The sequence below is a fragment of the Triticum urartu genome, chromosome 4 (genome assembly GCF_003073215.2).
Source record: "Triticum urartu cultivar G1812 chromosome 4, Tu2.1, whole genome shotgun sequence".
NCBI classification, from domain to species: domain Eukaryota; kingdom Viridiplantae; phylum Streptophyta; class Magnoliopsida; order Poales; family Poaceae; genus Triticum; species Triticum urartu.
In genome coordinates this window covers 476,486,715-476,511,128 of record NC_053025.1, presented here as the reverse complement: position 1 = coordinate 476,511,128, position 24,414 = coordinate 476,486,715, and the positions used below count along the sequence as shown (strand labels likewise).

At 45.7% G+C, this 24,414-nt stretch overlaps 1 protein-coding gene across 1 annotated transcript; it reads left to right on the top strand.

Moving 5' to 3' along the window:
* Positions 1-361: 361 nt before the first annotated feature.
* On the top strand, positions 362-2,493 carry LOC125552139 (dof zinc finger protein DOF2.4-like). Its single transcript, XM_048715621.1, has 2 exons — positions 362-697; positions 923-2,493. The coding sequence occupies exons 1-2, from the start codon at positions 644-646 to the stop codon at positions 2,015-2,017; spliced, it is 1,149 nt and encodes a 382-aa protein (XP_048571578.1). The 5' UTR covers positions 362-643; the 3' UTR covers positions 2,018-2,493.
* The last annotated feature ends 21,921 nt before the right edge of the window (positions 2,494-24,414 follow it).

The following is a 24,414-nucleotide window of genomic DNA, read 5'->3' as shown; positions in this document are numbered from 1 at the left end:
AAAATTAGTCAAACTCTATAAAACTTGACTTTGATCAAACCTTATATACGGATTAAAAAGAAACGGAGGGAGTACTTTGCACTATATAAATAGTAATTTAAACTAGTATCATATATATTGCACTAGTACAAGTTACTCCCCACTATGACCAGCCTAACCATTTCATACCAATCTCCACAATGCTGGAAGAGTATTAATCTTTATTTTTCGGGGGAAAAGGGGTATTAACCTTAAACGTTAAGGCAACTTTAATCTCTCTCTCTCAAACATTCTTGCCAGCCCCACAAAGCAAAAACTAGAAATGTAAAGCTACCATACGCACAAAAGGAGAAGATAAATACATGCTTTTCCCCGCCCTTTCTCTTTCCTAGCTTCTCTCTCCTCCCCCTCCTCCTTTCTCTCTCTCTCATTGCTGTCTTCTCTCTTGTGACTGCTGGATGTGATTCTCCACCACCTGCTAGCTAGGTAGAGGACTCCACCACCTCGCCCTTCCTTCTCCCCTGATTGTTTCCTTTTCTTTGCAAACACAAATCCTCAACAAGCAAAAGTGCAAATTCTAGAGAAAAGATCTGAATTCAGCAGCAAAAAAGCTGGAGTTAAGGGAGAGAGAGAGGAAATATATCCACCACACTAACTGGCTTCCATGGTGTTCCCTCCAGCGGCTGCATACCTAGATCCGCCTAATTGGAATAACCAGGTACTACATGATCCTCCCTCTCCCTGTCCTTCAATTCTCGCTCGTTGTAGAGCACTCCAGCTGCGATCCGTCCATCCATAGCCAGCTTCTTCATGGAAAGAGAATTTGGCAAAATTAAAGTAGCTTAGCATGAAGATATATATTCTCCTCTTGAATATTCACAGACAATTCTCTCCTCCTTTCTTCTCCTGATCTATAACATGTTTACGTGTGCGTACTTAACAGCAAGGTCAGCAGCAGAGGGCGACGGGCGGTGGCGGAGTAGGCGATGCACAGCATATGCCAGTGGATCCGACGGCGGGTACGGCGGCGGGGACGCCCGAGGTCGGTGGGTTGCCGAGAAGCTCAGCGGCCAATGAAGCCGCGGCCGGGCAGCAGGCGAGGCCAAATTCCATGACGGAGCGCGCGCGGATGGCGCGGGTGCCGCAGCCGGAGCCGGCGCTCAAGTGCCCGCGGTGCGACTCCACCAACACCAAGTTCTGCTACTACAACAACTACTCCCTCTCGCAGCCCCGCCACTTCTGCAAGGCATGCCGCCGCTACTGGACGCGCGGGGGCGCCCTCCGGTCCGTCCCCGTGGGGGGTGGGTGCCGCCGAAACAAGCGCTCGTCCAAGTCATCCGCCGGCGCCGCGTCCTCCTCCAAGCCATCTTCTTCTTCGGCCAGGCAGCTGCCCGGTGGCGCGTCATCTATGCCATCAACCGCGGCGTCCACCAACTTGGGGTGCGACGGTGCATCCATCCCTCCGGGTCTCAGCTCCATGTCGCACCACCTGCCGTTCATGGGCGCGATGCATCCGCCGGGGGCCAACCTAGGGCTAGCCTTTTCCGCCGGCCTCCCGCAGCTCGCCATGCAGCAGCACCACCACCACATGGACGGCGTGGATCAGTTCCCTCTGGCCAGCGGCGGGGGCGCCACCTTTGGCGCGTCACTGGAGCAGTGGCGGGTGCAGCAGCAGCAGCAGCAGTTCCCGTTCTTGGAACTTCCACCGGCGCCGCCCATGTACCAACTGGGGCTGCAAGCTAATCGGGCAGCAGGGAGCAGCGCAGCGGCACCGGCACCGTCGCCGGCGATGTTCACGTTAGGGCAGTCTAGTGCAAGCACAGCGAGGAGCGACGAAGGGTCAATGAAGCAGGCGGACAGCAAAGGGCAAGAGATGACCTTGCAGAGGCAGTTCGTGATGGAGGCTCTACGCCAAGGGGATGGCGTCTGGGGTGGCAACGCCAGCGACAATAACGGCAATGGCAGTGGCAGCTGGACCATGAACATCCCCGGATTCCATTCCTCGTCGGGCGGTGGCGACGGCGGCGGCCTGTTGTAGTATACACCGCAGTTTCTTGGACAATCGGCCGGCATGGCTAGAAGAGATGCACATGCATGGCTTGAGCAGGAGAGTGCTAAATTAAAGAAGGGGTTCAAGCTTTAATTCTTCATCTGGTACTAGTACTGTAGAAGCGCTGCTAGCTCATGATGGTCTAAGGTAGGGGATTCAAGTTAAAGTTGCTCCTTGCATTGGTTAGTAACACTTTTGCACCCATTTGGTCTGCCAGGGTAGTAGTACGTGTCCATTGTGTTATTTACCTTTAAAAACCTTTTCACACTTACATATGGAGGGATATACTTAAATGATGGGTATATATGGTCATACTAGTACGTACGTTTTTTTCCATTTACTTGGGGATTGGAGATTGGTTAATTATTAGATTGTGCTCAGTGCAAACTTGCATGAAATGAATGTATGATTGATTTGTTTTCAGTGAACTTGTATGTATATATATTCCATCTGTACTAGTTTCATCAGTGTATTCCGATGTTCCTCTCTTTGTAGAGTTTTGACTGATCACGTCACACTAGCTAGAACTAGTGCATCAACTCTTAATTGCATGCATGCATTTTATTTTTGGTTTCCTAGTCCTAGACTCTTCCTTTGCTCTTATGGTAAACTATTACCATAATCCATGAAGTTAAGTATTAATTTTATAGTTGCCTGCTTATCAGAATCGACCAATATTACAATTCTCATATTCCCCGGTTCCAAATCTCTAAATATGGGTCCTATTTGTAAATCAGCATGTAAAAATGCCTAGCCAAACTCTACTCATATTAGTCTGTTAATTACATTGATTATTATGGTGTGTGCCTTTGTGATGGTTGCTGCTATATATTTGCAACAAATTCTGAATTAGTCACCATATATTATGTCTCACATATTATTGAGACATACAATTTAACTCAAGTGATGGTTAGATGTCTATGAAATTTATATGTGGTGGGAACTTAACTAGCACATGAACATGTCCGTATACGTAATAATAGTAAAGGTAATCTATATATCTGCTATCTGTTAATTACAGTTATGAAATTATGCAAATCATATATGATACATTAAATATGTATGAGTATGAAGTATTATCTATGTGTATGCCGATTATTATTTAGAGCAACACATATTTAAGAGTCCTGCAATTGGGTAGTCTGGCATGCCCACCTTAATTTCCTTACAAATAAAATGCATAGGAAGGAGTTCCACCATTGTTCTTATTTCTACAAATCCCATTTGCCCTTGTTTAATTTGATTAAGCTACTTTGGACTTCCAACCATTGGAGATCTCCTACACTTCTGAAAGGGCAGGCTTGTTTCTCCTATTAAGCACCGTGCATCCATCTAAATCTCTATATCTCTATATCTATACCAATGTGAAAAAAACAAAAGGGGCAGATCCAACAAATCTAGGCAATCAAACCACGTCGATCCAGTGACCTAATGGCGAACGCTCAACTCGTTTAGCATGCAATTAGCATCATATTAAATATCAAGATCTACACTATACACATAATTAACGTGTAACTGATATCCCCTCAATATATAGGTTTTAGCTCACATTTAGTGATCTCACGTAACACCCTAAACTATCACATCTCAGAGTAAATTACCACTTGGAAGGTTTCTGGAATGAAAAAATCATGCCAAGAAAAGATTCACAAAATATCAGCAACATTTCAGTTAGAGGATGAAATCTATGTGTAAAACATTATGATTCTTTTTGCACAGATCTGAATGGTCATATTATTAGACAAAACTCCATGTGCCCATAAATTTATTAAACTATGATAATTTATAGAACCATTTTTTTGCTTAAACAAAACTGGCCAGGTGTAACGTGCTTGGGATACGATAATTTAGTGGTCAAGTGATCCTGGAGGCTTTAGAAAAGAGTTAGCCAAATTATTATTCCATCCGATCCAAATTAGTAAAATTTAGTACAAGTTTATACTAAATCAGCGGCAATTAAGTGGATCGGAGGAAGTAGTTTATTCATGGGGAAAAGTGCTTTTTTCTTTATTTTTTCATGAAAGTTTTCCTAGGACTTGTTGTGAGAAGTGTTTTGAGCCACTTTGATGGTTACTATGGGCAAAATGAGGGGTGTTTAGATGAAGGGTCTTTTTATAATTTTGATACTCAATTTAACCAAAATGATGGTAAGGCAAACGTTCAAGTACTGGTCTTAGGAGGAAATATTCACCCGCCGCCCGATGTTCATGTAGCTAGTGCTCAACGATGTCTGAACAAGTACTACGGGTTGCCATGTGGCTTAGATGTATGATGGACTGGGAATCACCTTGACACCGAGAGCAGTGGACGGCCATATGTGTAAGGTGCAAGAGGATGAAGGACTGATAGAGAGGCCCGGAAAGGGAGAGCCAATGGAAGAGCCAAGCCATGGAGAGAAGGGATGCTTAGTTGGGGGGGGGGGGGGGGGGGGAGAACAAAACTCCTCAAAATGTGATGAGTTTTTTCACCTATCCTTCCCGACTAAACTTAACTCCCAATAGTGCTTAACTCCTCAAATGAAAAAATAGAGTGTTACAGAGATTTGAGGGAATGGATGGTGATGCTCTAGATCTAAACGCTTATAAACATATGTATGCCTCTCTATAATTCCCCATCCAAAGTCCAAAGACATTCTAAACGGCTGGCAAATGCCTGTCAAGAACGACATAAGCGTTATGATCAATTATATGTGGATGGGGTGAACCAATCTATGGTCTGATGGTTAGGAGGACAGTGGTATCTCTAGCCCACCAGAGTTCAAGTCTGAGACTTAGACACTGGTGCTTTTCTGAATTTATTTCAAGCCTTCCGGCGATGTGCGTTCAGTGAGAGAAGACGTTCCCATTGACTACGAAGGCATCTATGATGACTTCATCAATCTTAAGATGATGTGCCGACTCAGTCTCTCGCGGGTGCTCACAGGGGTAGGATGTACGTGCGTGCGTTCATAGGGATGAGCGTACATGCATATGTATAAGCGTCTGCATCTGTACTGTGTTAGAAAATAGAGTATCTACCCTTCGTCCGTGCGTTCAAAGGGTAGTATTCGGACTGAAATGTTTCCCTTCATCGGAATACTACCCTTTGACAGAATATGCATAAAAAGTCGTGCTATCTTGCATATGTACATGAATGCGACCTTTTTATCAGTTTTGCAGTGGAGTGCCAGTGTACAGATGATGTAACCTCTCAGGTCACACAATTCAGAAGTGTCGACGGCCGTAACGCCATGATTAGGTCATGATTGGAAATGATGGGTTTTCCTCATTGGATCAAGCTCGTCAACAATATGCACATCCTATCATAAATAGCCAAGCGCGAAACTCTCTACGTACGTGGCGCAGTTATAGCATTTCTGCCCATATATATTCCCCGAAAACACTACCGCCAAGTGCCAATACACATAATTTTGAGGGCCACTTGCCAGTTGTCCATAGCCAGCAGCAGTGCCTTAAAAACTGCCCTATTTTTCTCTCACGGAAGAGCACGAGCAATGCCCTTTATTTGGGGGTGCGCAGCCTCTGGCCATTCTCATCTTAACTGCGATAGGTTTGCTCATCTGAAGCCTAGCTTGTGTCTGCTCTTTGGAGCACACACGGTACCACTCGGTGAAAGCTCAGCCTGCGTGGTGTGTGGTGTGGTGTGTGTGGCTATAGCTAGCTAAGAAGGAAGAGTCTAGCAGCAGGCCGGTGACATGCCGCTGCGCCCCAACCTTTCGATAGGCCAGAAGCGCTGTTTGGCTTTGCGGGAAAGAATAGCTTTTGACCATCCTGCTGCACTGCACACACCACGTTCATGCCATATGTTGTGTCTCCGTCCATGCATGCTAGCCTAGGGTAGATGCTTTTCTTCTGCTTCACTTCACGAATCAGATGATCGATCTAATCGATCTAAATGTGCAGCTGCAGGTGTAGGTTCATGGCAGCAGACAGAATCGTAGGTAATAGCAACAGGTCCCAGTTCGCTCCTCCCAGTCTTTATGGCTTTCAATACAAGGTTGTTGCCTGCGGAACATCGATCATGTTCACAGTTGCTGCTGCATGCCGGTCGGCTTGACAGTTTCTTTCACGGGACAGGGCATGCACACGCACGGCACGTATAGTAGAAGGGATCAACGGCGCGCGGCCGTCGATTTCTCTCTTCGTCCTTTGCTTGCCTCTCTCGATCAGCCGCTAATCAGCTCGATGCATGCATCATCTCTCTCGATTTGATCGATCGCTGCATGCACGCATGGGCATCTCGACTGATGGATTCGGCACACGCGTGCCGTCAAGTATCGAGGCTTCGCTTCATCTTTTTTCTCGATCACTGCTGGCGCAGAGCAAAAGCCGCCATCAGTTCGAGCTTTCGCGGGCAGCCATGGACCATGCAAGCACAGGCGAGCGCATGCACCAACGACAAAGATCGAGGCATGTAGCTAGCTCGACGGCGGATTCGGGGGCAGGGAAGAAAGCCAGATACTCTCCTGCAAGCCGTGACACTGTTAACCGACCGATCACGCGATCCGACGGTCCAGCCGGTAGCGTCGAAGGGACGATATGGTATGCGTGTACTCGATCGCCCGGGCCGGGTCAGAGCAATAATGTAAAAGTGTACTGAGCTGCTGCTGTAGATCCTGCGTGCTTATTTATTCTGATCCGCGTTTTTTTTCTCATTGCGCTTTTCCTCGATTATTTATACCTCTGGGCACACCCCCACCCCACGTAATTTGGTTCCTTGGCCTGGCCCGGCCCGGCACTGTGTCACTAGTATAAGCTGGGGCTTTCGTACTCGCAAGCATACAGTGTATGTACTGTGGCTCAGATTGAAGATAGGACACATAAATACATGAACTACCGAACTTTTCAGTCGGCTTAAACATTTCAGTCGGCCGGCAATAAAGTTTCATTAAATCAACTTTACAAGTCATAGCTATTCTAAAGTTAGTGTGGCAAACTTCATAGCGATTCATCATCTTATTTTGACGTTGGTGTGGCAAAATGTTGCATGTTGCTTTTAATCTTCCACCCCAACTAGTATGGCGAATATGTACGGTAACTGGCTGAGGGGTCTTCCCCCCAAGCTTAAGGTGCAAATATATGATGATTTTTATGCTTCAGTATGGACATTATGGAACTGCCGTAATGACCTTGTTTTTGACAAATTCAAATTTCTAATTTTTTTTAGGTCTTCTACAGATCCACCAGCTTAATTTGTACATGTTCTACCCTACCTAAGAGCATCGAAGAACTTTGAGTGCAACAGACTAAAGACGGTTGCATGGGATTTTTTCAGCTGCACTGGATGGCGATCCAATAACTGGATATGTGATTAAATCATGTTATCTTGTTAGGGTTTGGTTGTTCCGAGTTGTGTGCTCTTTTATCTGCTACATGTACACGCCCGTTCGTATGACATTGTGGAGATTTAACCCTCTGAGCTAAGTAAACATAGTTGTGCGCATCCACTGTTCAAGATATCTTCCGATATTCCGATAAATCGGCCGATTTATCGCTTACCGTTGTCTGACCGATATGATAAATGGGCCGATAAATCAGCCGATATGGCGATAAATTGGCCGATATGCCGATAAAGTGGCCGATTTACCTCTTATCATGGGTCGACCGATAAGTTACCGATAAGCGATAGTTGTGTGAGTTGCTTTGGGATTTCCCCGAATAGGAGAGGATGATGCAGTACAGTAGAGATAAATATTCCCCTCAGGTAAGAACCAAGGTTATCAATTGTCAGGACCCCGATTCCAAGTCACATCGATCTAGCCGGTAACACCTCATATCACTTTGCGGCCTCACGCACGGTCCCCACGGGTGTCGCCTTACCATGGCCCAGGACCGTTTGCGCCTTTTGGCTCACGTATATGATAGTGTCGCTAGCATCCATATGACAAAGAATCCGGGCTGACATGGCTAGTCATGAACCCAAAGCGGCACTAATCTATGGGGACAGGCATACATGAATCACATCGAGCATGTCGGCCATCAGCGAGTGAATCCAGGCTGTAGCACTGGGCTAACAGGACTCCGGGGAACCCGGACTGTAGCAGGCTAGGCAGGACTCCGGATGTCACCGCGTGACATTTCCCCGAAGGGACAGACATAGGAACGAAGTGAAATACATGCCGTCCAGTCAAGTGTCCTGAGCAGTAGTGCTGGGCTAGCAGGACTCCGGTGAACCGGGTTGTAGCGGACTACTATGGCTCAAGGAGCACTAGACTACATTTCCCCATAAGAGAGGCTGCCAAGGATAAACAACTAGATTGTCGGATCCCACACACACCAAGCATTTCAATCATATACACAATATGCTCGATATGTGCAAATACAACATGGCATCACAACAAAACTCTACAACTCAAGTACTTTATTTAAAGGCTCCGGAGAGCCATACATAACATGTTCATACAGGTAGGGGTCACATGACCTGACACTCAAGTCATACAAGCATACAAGCACATGCGGAAGCAAATAGTCTGAGTACAGGCACTAGAAAGAAAGAAGGCTTGACGAAGCCTGACTATCTACATAGGGCCCTCCATGGCCAGAATCACCACCTAGGTGGCAAGTTACTCATCGACGTCAAGGTCTACATAAAACCCATCGGAGGTGGCGGTGTTGTCGTCTGAAAACAGTAATTTAAGCAACATGAGTACAAAGGTACTCAGCAAGTCTTACAACAGAACCTACTATACATGCTCATTCTCAAGAAGGTGGCGGAGTTATTGCAGCAAGCCAGCTTTGACTCTTGGCTAAGCTATCCTACGAGACACCACTAGTAAAATAGTTTTCGCACACGAGTCCAGTAATCACCAACACAATACTCCACCGGGGATCCTCCCTCGTCATCCTACGAGAGGACCATCCTCGGTACTCACACTAATCTTGAGTCTTTTAGTAGTAACCATTAACTTGTCTATGAACTATATAGGCAACCAAGTAGTCCTTTACCGCGGACGTGGCTATTTGAATAGATGATGTTAACCCTGCAGGGGTGTACTTCTTCATGCATGCTCTCACCACTTAACGTCGTTTACACGACATGTACTCGGCAACCTTCAAGCGGAAGCCCAACGAGGGTGTCGGCCATGGCCTACCTAAACACTCAAGTCTCTAGTCCAGGTTTATCGCCTATCCAGGTTTCATCCGAAGGGAGTCCGGCCGAGGTTTCCACATACGGCCCCGAACGATGTGAACAGGGTTCCCGAAACACCAAACGGGTGACTCGGTACACCGTGGCACGGTGTATCTACCGCATCATAGCCCACCCCTAGGGTCAGCGCTACGCACGGCCGCCAACATATAACCTACAAACACCAGAAACTAGTTGCAACTCCTGGACAGAGTACTAGGGTGATTAAGAAGCCGAGAGGGTCAATTAAGGATCGCAATGCATGGTAGTAGCTGATTCTTAAATGACACATACATATCTCAGTTCTTAGGGATGGCCTCAATGAAACAACCCACCATGTACTCCTACATGGCCTCTCATCGATACCTTTACCAAATCATGTTCAACACATCCCTCACATTACCGACATAATCATTTCACTCTAGCCCATCACCCAGATGAACCAGACCTGACACAACTCTAAGCATAGTAGGCATAGCAAGGTAGGAAACACATACATGGCTCAATCAACTCCTACACATGCTAGTGGGTTTCATCTAGTTACTGTGGCAATGACAGGTCATGCAGAGGATAAGGGTTTAACTACCGCAGCACACAGCAGTTTGAAACGTTGTTGTCTTAATGTAGTAAGTGAGAGTAGAAGCGAGAACATGGGATTGTATTGATATGATCAATGGGGCTGCTTGCCTGATGGAGTAGTAGTAGGGTACTGCCCTTCAGCTGGATACTCGAAAATATCGTCGGAGGCAGAACCTACCACGAAAGACACCACAGAATACAATCATCACATGGCAATATGCAACAATATGATGCATGCTATGACATGGCAATATGATGTGTCCTGCCTAATGCAATGTGAAACAAGTTGAATTGGGTCCATTTGAATCAAAGATTCAAATGGAAGCTTATGTTTTTAAGCTTTATAAATGTATTATCTTGTTTCACCTAAACAGCAAGGTTAAAGTGTTTTGTCATGCATGAAACCATTACAGATGGAAAGATTAATTTTTTCTGATCAAATTTCATATATAAATCTTTGCATTTGGAGTTATAGATTAAAAGTTATGAATTTTAGAAGTCTTGGTTATTTTCTGGAATTTCCTATATAAGAATAAATCCAAAAAAGGATTTACTGCGTCAGCCTGGCGCCAGTGTGACGTCAGCGGTCAACTGAGACGGTCCAGGTCAACCCTGACCTGTGGGTCCCGTCTGCCAGTGTCAACTAACTAACTAAGTTTAGTTAGTGTTAAACTAATACTAACCTAGTTTAATTAGTGGCCTGGGGCCCACACATCAGTGAGTCAGGGGAAAGTCAAACTGGGGTCAACCCGGGTCAAACTCGCCGGAGTTGACCCGGGGCTCGTCGCCGGCAAGGCCAGGGACGGCGGAGGGGTGCGGGTTTCCTCCTTCGGCGACCAAATGGCCGGCGGAGGGCATCTACGTGACGCGGGCACTCGTCCGCGTCGAGTGGTGTAGGTGGTTGGGCCTGGGGTGGCCGGAGTCTTCGCCGGCGTCGACCTTGGCGGTCATCGGGGCTCGGGTGAGGTCGGGGTTGTCGTTGTGACGGTCGTGGTGGCTCATGCGGGGCACGTACGTGCTCTACGCGGTGCGGGGAGGAAGCTGGGCACAACGGCCGGACCATTAGATGGCCGGAGACTCATCGGCGGCGATCATAGGCGGCGGTGCGTGCGGGCGAACTCGAGGCGGCGCGTACGGTGCACGAGAGCTAGAATTGAGAGGGGGAGAAGGGTCAGTGGCTCACTGCGGTTGCAGGGGAGCGAACAGCGAGCTCGGGGAAGAGCTGGAGCGAGCAGGGCGGCGAGGGGGATCTCCGGCGATGGCGGATCGGGACGAGCTCGGTGCAGCGTCTCCGGGGCGAGCGAGCGCTCGGGGGTGGGTCGGGGCGAAGCAGTGGACGACGGCGGAGCTTTTTGGCACGGCGAGGCGATGAGTGGACGGCGGTGGCTGCGGGTTTCACGACGGCGCGGGAGCGGCTGCGTCGGCCATGGAGTCGAGGGAGCAAGGGAGAGAGCAGGTGGAGTGTGAGGTGTCGGGCAGGCCGAGGTGACACCGAGGAGGCGTTCGCGGCGTCGAGGCGGTGACCAGGTGAAGCAGAGGAGCAGGGAGGTGGCGTGGCGAGCTCGGGCGCGCGCGCCGTGTCCCTCCTATGCCTACTGGCAGAGGTAGGCGATGACTGGCACAGGCCAGCACAGTGTTGGGCCGGCCAGTGGGCCAGGTGGGCTGCGCCAGGTAAGTTCCTTTCTCTCTCCTTTTCTGTTTTTTATTTATTCTATTATTTCTGTAAGTCCAGGGCTTTATTAAAAATGCCAGGGCATTTCCAAAAATCATAAAATTAATCATGGCTACTGCTTAGAATATATCCAACAGCAAACATTTTAGTTTATGATTATTTGAGCATTTAAAATATTTTATAGCATTTAAATGCCCAAATGCAAATACTATATGAATTAATCCAATGACCTTAGGATGTCCTAGAAAAATGTGCACCATTTTTGTCAAAGTTTTTAACCCAAAACAAAAAGGGTGGACTTTTTAGAAGGGCATTTCAGGTTCATTGAAAAAGTTTTTAGTAAACCCTAGTTGTTCCACGGGGGGTGCTGGCGGTTCTATCATCCCCATTTTAGTTTTCTGGGAATTTAAACATGATGCAACACTCTAATGCATGAACTAGCTAGGGTGTGACAACTCACCCCCACTCAAAAGAATCTCGTCCCGAGATTTGGGATCCGTTGGGAAGAAGGTGGGGTAATCGAGTCGAAGACGATCCTCCCTTTCCCCAAGTGGCTTCCTTTTCGGAATGGTGTGACCATTAAACCTTGAGAAACTTGATGTTATGGCATCGAGTTGTACGCTCGGCTTGATCAAGGATACGAACGGGATATTCCCGATATGAGAGATTATCTTGTAGATCAAGCGTTTCGTGGTCCACTCCATGGATAGGATCCGAGAAGCAACACCTGAGTTGAGAAACGTGAAGACATCGTGAACTCTGGAAAGGTGCGGAGGTAGTTCCAATTGGTAGGCAACTTCTCCTCGTTTGGCAACAATGTGAAAAGGTCCAATGTAACGAGGAGCCAATTTGCCTTTGATACCGAAACGATGGGTTCCTTTTAACGGAGTAACCCGAAGGTAAGCCTTCTCGCCGACTTCATAAGTCATGAGCTTATGTTTACGATCATATTGGCTCTTTTGACGAGATTGGGCTGTTTTCAATTTCTCATGAATAACGCGAACCTGCTCTTCTGCTTCCTGAATCATATCCGGGCCAAAGAGTTGTCTTTCCCCGGTTTCTGACCAGTTAAGAGGCGTTCGACATTTTCGTCCATAGAGAACTTCGAAAGGAGCTTTGCCCAAGCTAGCTTGATAACTATTGTTATAAGCAAACTCCGCGAATGGAAGGCATGTCTCCCAATCCATTCCGAAAGAGATGACAGAAGCTCGGAGCATATCCTCTAGAATTTGATTGACTCGCTCTACTTGACCACTTGATTGGAGGTGGAAGGCGGTGCTAAAAGAGAGACGAGTTCCCATAGCATTTTGGAAAATTTCCCAAAATCGAGAGGTGAAGAGACTCCCACGGTCTGAGTTAATTTCCAATGGGACACCATGAAGAGACACTATTCAGGAGATGTATAGGTCGGCTAGCTGGCTAGCGGTGATACTCTCATGAACAGGTAGAAAGTGGGCCACCTTGGAAAGATGAGCGATCACGACGAAGATGGCATTATTCCCTCTCTTGGTCCTAGGAAACCCAGTAATGAAATCCATACTGATTTTATCCCATTTCCATTCGGGAATAGCCAAAGGTTGAAGGGTGCTAGCAGGCCGTTGATGCTCTGCTTTAACACGACGACAAACGTCGCAACTAGCAATGTATTGAGCAATTTCTCTCTTCATCCTAGTCCACCAAAACCTTTGGCGTAGGTCTTGATACATTTTAGTACTACCGGGATGAATGGTGAGAGGGGATTCATGAGCTTCCTTAAGAATCAACTGACGTAGATGTTGTTTCTTGGGAACTACCAAGCGGTTCTCGAAGAAGACGACACCTCGCTCATCCATGGAAAAACATTTAGCAACTCCGCTAGCGATGTTTTCCTTGATCCGTGATATGTTGGGGAACGTAGTAATTTCAAAAAAATTCCTACACACACGCAAGATCATGGTGATGCATAGCAACGAGAGGGGAGAGTGTGATCTACGTACCCTTGTAGATTGACAGCGGAAGCGTTAGCTCAACGCGGTTGATGTAGTCGTATGTCTTCACGGCCCGACCGATCAAGCACCGAAACTACGGCACCTCCGAGTTCTAGCACACGTTCAGCTCGATGACGATCCCCGGACTCCGATCCAGCAAAGTGTCGGGGAAGAGTTCCGTCAGCACGACGGCGTGGTGACGATCTTGATGTACTACCGTCGCAGGGCTTCGCCTAAGCACCGCTACAATATTATCGAGGATTATGGTGGAAGGAGGCATCGCACACGGCTAAGAATATGATCACGTGGATCAACTTGTGTCTAGAGGTGCCCCCTGCCCCCGTATATAAAGGAGCAAGGGAGGATGAGGCCGGCCCTAGGAGGGGGCGCGCCAAGTGTGGAGTCCTACTAGGACTCCCTAGTCCTAGTAGGATTCCACCTCCCATATGTAATAGGAAAAGAGGAAGGGAAAAGGAGAAGGAAGGAAGGGGGCGCCCCCCTTCCCTAGTCCAATTCGGACCAGACCAAGGGGAGGGGTGCGGCCACCCTTGAGGCCCTTTTTCTTCTTTCCCGTATGGCCCAATAAGGCCCAATACGTATTCCTGTAACTCTCCGGTACTCCGAAAAATACCGAATCACTCGGAACCTTTTCGATGTCCGAATATAGTCGTTCAATATATCGATCTTTATGTCTCGACCATTTCGAGACTCCTCATCATGTCCCCGATCTCATCCGGGACTCCGAACTCCTTCGGTACATCAAAACTCATAAACTCATAATATAACTGTCATTGAAACCTTAAGCGTGCGGACCCTACGGGTTCGAGAACAATGTAGACATGACCGAGACACGTCTCCAGTCAATAACCAATAGCGGAGCCTGGATGCTCATATTGGCTCCCACATATTCTACGAAGATCTTTATCAGTCAGACCGCATAACAACATACGTTGTTCCCTTTGTCATCGGTATGTTACTTGCCCAAGATTCGATCGTCGGTATCTTAATACCTAGTTCAATCTCGTTACCGGCAAGTCTCTTTACTCGTTCCGTAATACATCATCTCACAACTAACTCATTAGTTGCAATGCTTGCAAGGCTTATGTGATGTGCATTATCGAGAGGGCCCAGAGATACCTCTCCGACAATCGGAGTGACAAATCCTAATCTCGAAATACGCCAACCCAACATGTACCTTTGGAGACACCTGTAGAGCTCCTTTATAATCACCCAGTTACGTTGTGACGTTTGGTAGCACACAAAGTGTTCCTCCGGCAAACGGGAGTTGCATAATCTCATAGTCATAGGAACATGTATAAGTCATGAAGAAAGCAATAGCAACATACTAAACGATCGGGTGCTAAGCTAATGGAATGGGTCATGTCAATCACATCATTCTCCTAATGATGTGATCCCGTTAATCAAATAACAACTCTTTTGTTTATGGTTAGGAAACATAACCATCTTCGATTAACGAGCTAGTCAAGTAGAGGCATACTAGTGACACTCTGTTTGTCTATGTATTCACACATGTATTATGTTTCCGGTTAATACAATTCTAGCATGAATAATAAACATTTATCATGATATAAGGAAATAAATAATAACTTTATTATTGCCTCTAGGGCATATTTCCTTCAGTCTCCCACTTGCACTAGAGTCAATAATCTAGTTCACATCGCCATGTGATTCAACACTAAGAGTTCACATCACCATGTGATTAACACCCATAGTTCACATCGTCATGTGACCTATACCCAAAGGGTTTACTAGAGTCAATAATCTAGTTCACATCATTTATGTGATTAACACCCAAAGAGTACTAAGGTGTGATCATGTTTTGCTTGTGAGATAATTTTAGTCAACGGGTCTGTCACATACAGATCCGTAAGTATTTTGCGAATTCTATGTCTACAATGCTCTGCACGGAGCTACTCTAGCTAATTGCTCCCACTTTCAATATGTATCTAGATCGAGACTTAGAGTCATCCAGATCTGTGTCAAAACTTGCATCGACGTAACTTTTTACGACGAACCTTTTGTCACCTCCATAATCGAGAAATATTTCCTTATTCCACTAAGGATAATTTTGACCAATGTCCAGTGATCTACTCTTAGATCACTATTGTACTCCCTTGCTTAACACAGTGTAGGGTATACAATAGATCTGGTACACATCATGGCATACTTTATAGAACCTATGGCTGAGGCATAGGGAATGACTTTCATTCTCTTTCTATCTTCTGCCGTGGTCGGGCTTTGAGTCTTACTCAATTTCATACCTTGTAACACAGCCAAGAACTCTTTCTTTGACTGTTCCATTTTTGAACTACTTCAAAATATTGTCAAGGTATGTACTCATTGAAAAAACTTATCAAGCGTCTTGATCTATCTCTATAGATTTTGATGCTTAATATGTAAGCAGCTTCACCGAGGTCTTTCTTTGAAAAACTTCTTTAAAAACACTCCTTTATGCTTTGCAGAATAATTCTACATTATTTCCGATCAACAATATGTCATTCACATATACTTATCAGAAATGCTGTAGTGCTCCCACTCACTTTCTTGTAAATACAGGCTTCACCGCAAGTCTGTATAAAACTATATGCTTTGATCATACTATCAAAGCGTTTATTCCAACTCCGAGAGGCTTGCACCAGTCCATAAATGGATCGCTGGAGCTTGCACACTTTGTTAGCTCCTTTTGGATCGACAAAACCTTCCGGCTGCATCATATACAACTCTTCTTCCAGAAATCCATTCAGGAATGCAGTTTTGACATCCATTTGCTGGATTTCATAAAATGCGGCAATTGCTAACATGATTCGGACAGACTTAAGCATAGATACGAGTGAGAAACTCTCATCATAGTCAACACCTTGAACTTGTCGAAAACCTTTTTGCGACAATTCTAGCTTTGTAGATAGTAACACTACTATCAGCGTCCGTCTTCCTCTTGAAGATCCATTTAATCTCAATGGCTCGCCGATCATTGGGCAAGTCAATCAAAGTCCATACTTTGTTCTCATACATGGATCTCATCTCAGATTTCATGGCCTCAAGCCATTTCGCGGAATCTAGGCTCATCATCGCTTCCTCATAGTTCGCAAGTTCGTCATGGTCTAGTAACATGACTTCCAGAACAGGATTACCGTACCACTTTGGTGCGGATCTCACTCTGGTTTACCTACGAGATTCGGTATTAACTTGATCTGAAGTTACATGATCATCATCATTAGTCTTCCTCACTAATTGGTGTAGTAGTCACAGGAACAGATTTCTTGTGATGAACTACTTTTCAATAAGGGAGAAGGTACAATTACCTTATCAAGTTCTACTTTCCTCCCACTCACTTCTTTCAAGAGAAACTCCTTCTCTAGAAAGGATCCATTCTCAGCAATGAATAATTTGCCTTCGGATCTGTGATAGAAGGTGTACCCAACAGTCTCCTTTGGGTATCCTATGAAGACATATTTCTCCGATTTTGGGTTTGAGCTTATCAGGATGAAACTTTTCCATATAAGCATCACAACCCCAAACTTTAAGAAACGGCAACTTTGGTTTCTTGCCAAACCACAATTCAGATTGTGTCATCTCAACGGACTTAGATGGTGCCCTTTTAAACGTGAATGCAGCTGTCTTATGCATAACCCCAAAACGATAGTGGTAGATCGGTAAGAGACATCATAGATCGCACCATATCTAATAAAGTACGGTTATGATGTTCGGACACACCATTATGCTGTGGTGTTCCAGGTGGCGTGAGTAGTGAAACTATTTCACATTGTTTTAACTGAAGGCCAGACTCGTAACTCAAATATTTTACCTCTGCGATCATATCGTAGAAACTTTTATTTTCTTGTTACGATGATTCTCCACTTCACTCTGAAATTCTTTGAACTTTTCAAATATTTCAGACTTGTGTTTCATTAAGTAGATATACCCATATCTGCTCAAATCATCTGTGAAGGTCAGAAAATAATGATACCCGCCACGAGCCTTAACACTCATCGGATCTCATACATCAGTATGTATTATTTCCAATAAGTCAGTTGCTCGCTCCATAGTTCCGGAGAACGCGTTTTAGTCATCTTGCCCATGAGGCATGGTTCGCAAGCATCAACTGATTCATAATCAAGTGATTCCAAAAACCCATTAGCATGGAGTTTCTTCATGGCTTTACACCAATATGACCTAAACGGCAGTGCCACAAATAAGTTGCACTATCATTATTAACTTTGCATCTTTTGGTTTCAATATTATGATTATGTGTATCACTACGATCGAGATCCAACGAACTATTTTCATTGGGTGTGTAACCATATAAGGTTTTATTCATGTAAACAGAACAACAATTTATTCTCTTACTTAAATGAATAACCGTATTACAATAAACATGATCAAATCATATTCATGCTCAACGCAAACACCAAATAACACTTATTCAGGTTCAACACTAATCCCGAAAGTATAGGGAGTGTGCGATGATGATCATATCAATCTTGGAACCACTTCCAACACACATCGTCACTTCACCCTTAACTAGTCTCTGTTTATTCTGCAACTCCCGTTTCGAGTTACTAATCTTAGCAACTGAACTAGTATCAAATACTGAGGGGTTGCTATAAACACTAGTAAAGTACACATCAATAACATGTATATCAAATATACTTATGTTCACTTTGCCATCCTTCTTATCTGCCAATCACTTGGGGTAGTTCCGCTTCCAGTGACCAGTCCCTTTGCAGTAGAAACACTTAGTCTCAGGCTTAGGACCAGACTTGGGCTTCTTCACTTGAGCAGCAACTTGCTTGCTGTTCTTCTTGAAGTTCCCCTTCTTCCCTCTGCCCTTTTCTTGAAACTAGTGGTCTTGTCTACCATCAACACTTGATGTTTTTCTCGATTTCTACCTTCGTCAATTTCCGCATTACGAAGAGCTTGGGAATCGTTTCCGTTATCCCTTGCATATCATAGTTCATCACGAAGTTCTACTAACTTGGTGATGGTGACTAGAGAATTCTGTCAATCACTATCTTATCTGGAAGATTAACTCCCACTTGATTCAAGCGATTGTAGTACTCAGACAATCTGAGCACATGCTCACTAGTTGAGCGATTCTCCTCCATCTTTTAGCTATAGAACTTGTTGGAGACTTCATATCTCTCAACTCGGGTATTTGCTTGAAATATTAACTTCAACTCCTGGAACATCTCATATGCTCCATGACGTTCAAAACGTCTTTGAAGTCCCGATTCTAAGCCATTAAGCATGGTGCACTAAACTATCAAGTAGTCATCATATTGAGCTAGCCAAACGTTCATAACGTCTGCATCTGCTCCTGCAATAGGTCCGTCACCTAGCGGTGCATCAAGGACATAATTCTTCTGTGCAGCAATGAGGATAAACCTCAGATCACGGATCCAATCCGCATCATTGCTACTAACATCTTTCAACACAAGTTTCTCTAGGAACATATCAAAATAAACACAGGGAAGCAACAACGCGAGCTATTGATCTACAACATAATTTGGAAAATACTACCAGGACTAAGTTCATGATAAATTTAAGTTCAATTAATCATATTACTTAAGAACTCCCACTTAGATAGACATCCCTCTAATCCTCTAAGTGATTACGTGATCCAAATCAACTAAACCATGTCCGATCATCACGTGAGATGGAGTAGTTTCATTGGTGAACATCGCTATGTTGATCATATTTGCTATGTGATTCATGCTCGACCTTTCGGTCTCCGTGTTCCGAGGCCATATCTGTATATGCTTGGCTCGTCAAGTATAACCTCAATATTCTGCGTGTGCAACTGTTTTGCACCCGTTGTATTTGAACGTAGAGCCTATCACACCCGATCATCACGTGGTGTCTCAGCACGAAGAACTTTCGCAACGGTGCATACTCAGGGAGAACACTTCTTGATAATTAGTGAGAGATCATCTTATAATGCTACCGTCAATCAAAGCAAGATAAGATGCATAAAAGATAAACATCACATGCAATCAATATAAGTGATATGATATGGCCACCATCATCTTGTGCTTGTGATCTCCATCTTCGAAGCACCGTCATGATCACCATCGTCACCGGCGCGACACCTTGATCTCCATCGTAGCATCGTTGTCGTCTCGCCAATCTTATGCTTCCATGACTATCGCTACCGCTTAGTGATAAAGTAAAGCATTACAACGCGATTGCATTGCATACAATAAAGCGACAACCATATGGCTCCTGCCAGTTGCCGATAACTCGGTTACAAAACATGATCATCTCATACAATAAAATTTAGCATCATGTCTTGACCATATCACATCACAACATGCCCTGCAAAAACAAGTTAGACGTCCTTCTACTTTGTTGTTGCAAGTTTTACGTGGCTTCTACGGGCTTAAGCAAGAACCAATCTTACCTACGCATCAAAACCACAATGATAGTTTGTCAAGTTGGTGCTGTTTTAACTTCGCAAGGACTGGGCGTAGCCACACTCAGTTCAACTAAAGTTGGAGAAACTGCAGCCCGCCTAGCCACCTTGTGCAAAGCACGTCGGAGAACCAGTCTCGCGTAAGCGTACGCGTAATGTCGGTCCGGGCTGCTTCATCCAACAATATCCCGAACCAAAGTATGACATGCTGGTAAGCAATATGACTTATATCGCCCACAACTCACTTGTGTTCTACTCGTGCATATAACATCAACACATAAAACCTAGGCTCTGGATACCACTGTTGGGGAACGTAGTAATTTCAAAATTCCTACGCACACGCAGATCATGGTGATGCATAGCAACGAGAGGGGAGAGTGTGTCTACGTACCCTCGTAGACAGCAGAAGCATTAGCACACGCGGTGATGTAGTCGTACGTCTTCACGGCCCGACCGATCAGCACCGAAACTACGGGCACCTCCGAGTTCTAGCACACGTTCAGCTCGATGACGATCTCCGGACTCCGATCCAGCAAAGTGTCGGGGAAGAGTTCCGTTAGCGACGGCATGGTGACGATCTGATGTTACCGTCGCAGGGCTTTCGCCTAAGCACCGCTACAATATTATCGAGGATTATGGTGGAAGGGGGCACCGCACACGGCTAAGAATATGATCACGTGGATCAACTTGTCTCTAGAGGTGCCCCCCTGCCCCCGTATATAAAGGAGCAAGGGAGGAGGAGGCCGGCCCTAGGAGGGGGCACGCCAAGTGTGGAGTCCTACTAGGACTCCCTAGTCCTAGTAGGATTCCACCTCCCATATGGAATAGGAAAAGAGGAAGGGAAAAGGAGAAGGAAGGAAGGGGGCGCCCCCCTTCCCTAGTCCAATTCGGACCAGACCAAGGGGAGGGGTGCGGCCACCCTTGAGGCCCTTTTTCTTCTTTCCCGTATGGCCCAATAATGCCCAATACGTATTCCCGTAACTCTCCAGTACTCCGAAAAATACCCGAATCACTCGGAACCTTTCCGATGTCCGAATATAGTCGTCCAATATATCGATCTTTACGTCTCGACCATTTCGAGACTCCTCGTCATGTCCCCGATCTCATCCGGGACTCCGAACTCCTTCGGTACATCAAAACTCATAAACTCATAATATAACTGTCATTGAAACCTTAAGCGTGCGGACCCTACGGGTTCGAGACAATGTAGACATGACCGAGACACGTCTCCAGTCAATAACCAATAGCGGAACCTGGATGCTCATATTGGCTCCCACATATTCTACGAAGATCTTTATCGGTCAGACCGCATAACAACATACGTTGTTCCCTTTGTCATCGGTATGTTACTTGCCCGAGTTTCGATCGTCGGTATCTTAATACCTAGTTCAATCTCGTTACCGGAAAGTCTCTTTACTCGTTCCGTAATACATCATCTCACAACTAACTCATTAGTTGCAATGCTTGCAAGGCTTATGTGATGTGCATTACCGAGAGGGCCCAGAGATACCTCTCCGACAATCGGAGTGACAAATCCTAATCTCCAAATACGCCAATCCAACATGTACCTTTGGAGACACCTGTAGAGCTCCTTTATAATCACCCAGTTACGTTGTGATGTTTGGTAGCACACAAAGTGTTTCCTCCGGCAAACGGGAGTTGCATAATCTCATAGTCATAGGAACATGTATAAGTCATGAAGGAAGCAATAGCAACATACTAAACGAACGGGTGCTAAGCTAATGGAATGGGTCATGTCAATCACATCATTCTCCTAATGATGTGATCCCGTTAATCAAATAACAACTCTTTTGTTTATGGTTAGGAAACATAACCATCTTCGATTAACGAGCTAGTCAAGTAGAGGCATACTAGTGACACTCTGTTTGTCTATGTATTCACACATGTATTATGTTTCCGGTTAATACAATTCTAGCATGAATAATAAACATTTATCATGATATAAGGAAATAAATAATAACTTTATTATTGCCTCTAGGGCATATTTCCTTCATGATATTCCCTTGTCATACCGCTGGGCGGTTATGATCTGATCCATAAGGTTAGGCTTCGCCACCAGGGTGGATAGGAATGCTCGAGGAACAATGTGAAGGTTAAGCTTACGAAATTCCTCATGGAGAAGTGGTTGACTTTGTTGTAACATCAGGTTGTTACAATAAGATTTACGACTTAGCGCATCAGCCATGACATTGGCCTTGCCCGGGGTGTAAGTTATTCCTAAGTCGTAATCCGAGATTAACTCGACCCAACGTCTTTGTCTAAGATTCAAATCCGGTTGGGTGAATATATACTTCAATCTTTGGTGATCGGTGAAGATCTCGCAACGATTACCGAGAAGGTAATGTCGCCATGTTTTAAGTGCATGGACTACAGCTGCAAGCTCTAGATCATGTGTGGGATAGTTTTCCTCATGGGGTGTAATTGCCGTGAAGCATAGGAAATTACCTGATGATCTTGCATGAGTATGCAACCTAGTCCTTGTCGCGAGACGTCGCAATAGATAATAAAGTCCTTGGAGAAATTTGGTGGTACCAATACGGGAGCAGTTGTTAGGCGTCTTTTCAGTTCCTGGAAGCTGAACTCGCACTGTGGGGTCCACTCGAACTTTTTATCTTTCTTGAGGAGTTCAGTTAGAGGTTTAGCAACCTTGGAGAAATTCTCGACGAAGCGTCGACAATAGCTCGCTAAGCCAAGGAAGCTCCGAACTTGCTTGACCGTTTCAGGTGGAGTCCAATCAAGGACGGCTTGAACTCGCTCGGGATTGACAGCAATACCCTTACCAGAGATTACATGGCCTAGATAGGTCACTTCTGGCAACCAAAATTCACACTTGGAGAATTTGGCATAAAGGCGATGCTCTCGAAGTTTCGTCAATACCAGCCTTAGATGTTCGTCATGTTCTTCCTCGCTCTTGGAGTAGATGAGTATATCATTGAGGTATACCACGACGAATTTATCCAAATACTCCATGAAGACCGAGTTCATTAACCGAGAGAAGGTGGATGGGGCATTGGTTAAACCGAAGGACATGACGGTGTACTCGTATTGGCCATAGCAAGTAACAAAGGCCGTTTTGGGAATGTCCCCGTTTCTGATTTTGATTTGATGGTAGCCCAACCTCAAATCCATCTTGGAAAAGACTGAGGATCCAGCGAGCTGGTCATACAGATTGTTGATCCTGGGGAGCAGATACTTGTTCTTGATAGTGACCAAGTTGACAGGTCGGTAATCTACAACCATCCAATCCGTTCCATCCTTCTTCTTGACGAAGAGGACGGGGTAAGCCCAAGGAGAGGAACTAGGACGGATGAAACCCTTTTTCAAGGACTCATCGAGTTGGTTCTTAAGCTCGGCTAGTTCTAAGGGTGCCATCTTATAGGGTCTTCTAGAAATTGGGACGGTTCCTGGAACAAGGTCTATCACAAACTCGACATCCCTGTCAGGTGGAACACCTGGTAGTTCTTCTGGAAAGACATCCGAGATGTCTCGGACTACCGGAATATCTTCAAGGTCTGGAAGGGGGTTGGCATTTAGGGAGTAAAGCTGGCGCTTGGCCACTCGAGTTAAGACATTGACTGTCTTGCCCGATGGGTGAGTAAGTCGAACGGTTCTAGTGACACAATCAATCTTAGCATAATGAGCTGACATCCAGTCCATACCCAAGAGTATGTTTATGTCCGAGGACTTGAGAGCTATTAAAGATGCAAGGTAGACAAGTCTATCGACAAGAATTTCATTCCCATGGCTTCCTCTAGAAGTTTGCCATTTAGAACCCAGAGTTTGAATTACCATGGAAGTGGGCATGTCACAGAATGTCGTGCTATGCAATCGAGCATAGTTCTCAGATATGAATGAATGAGATGCTCCAGTATCGAAAAGAAAAGATGCCAGATGGCAATTAACAAGGAGCGTACCAAGGACGACGTTATGATCCTCATGAGCCTCCTCAGCTGAGACATTGTTGACATGGCCACGTGCAGTGGTGGTTGGCTTGGCGTAGAATGTCTTTCCCGCTGGCTTACCACGGCCAACAAACTTTCCAGACTGATTGGGGTTGTTGTTCTGGGGACACTCCCGACTGTAGTGACCCGGCTCTCCACACTTGAAACATGTCACAACATTGGGGCGTGGAGCAGCATTAGCAGCGGGGCCACCATAGGGCTTAGACGGTGCAAACTGCTGGTTGGGGTGAGGCGCCTCAAAGGATGGCCTCGGAATGAACCTGGGTGGCAGCGCTGTGCTTGGAATCCACACCAGGCGCTTCTGAGATCTATAGCTGGATGAAGAGCCAAAATCACGAGAGTGCTTGCGTGAAACGTCATAGTCAGACTGGCCTGTCTCAGCACTGATGGCTTTATTGACCAACTTCTGGAAGGAGGTGCACTCGTGCAGACGAAGATCGCAGCGAAGCTCGGGGCTAAGTCCCTTGCGGAACCTTGCCTGCTTCTTAGCGTCGGTGGATACCTCTTCAGGAGCATATCATGCCAGATTCCCAAATTCACAACTGTATGCATCCACAGTCAGTCTGCCTTGGGTGAAATTGCAGAACTCTTCCCTCTTGCGATCTATGAGACCTTCCGGGATGTGA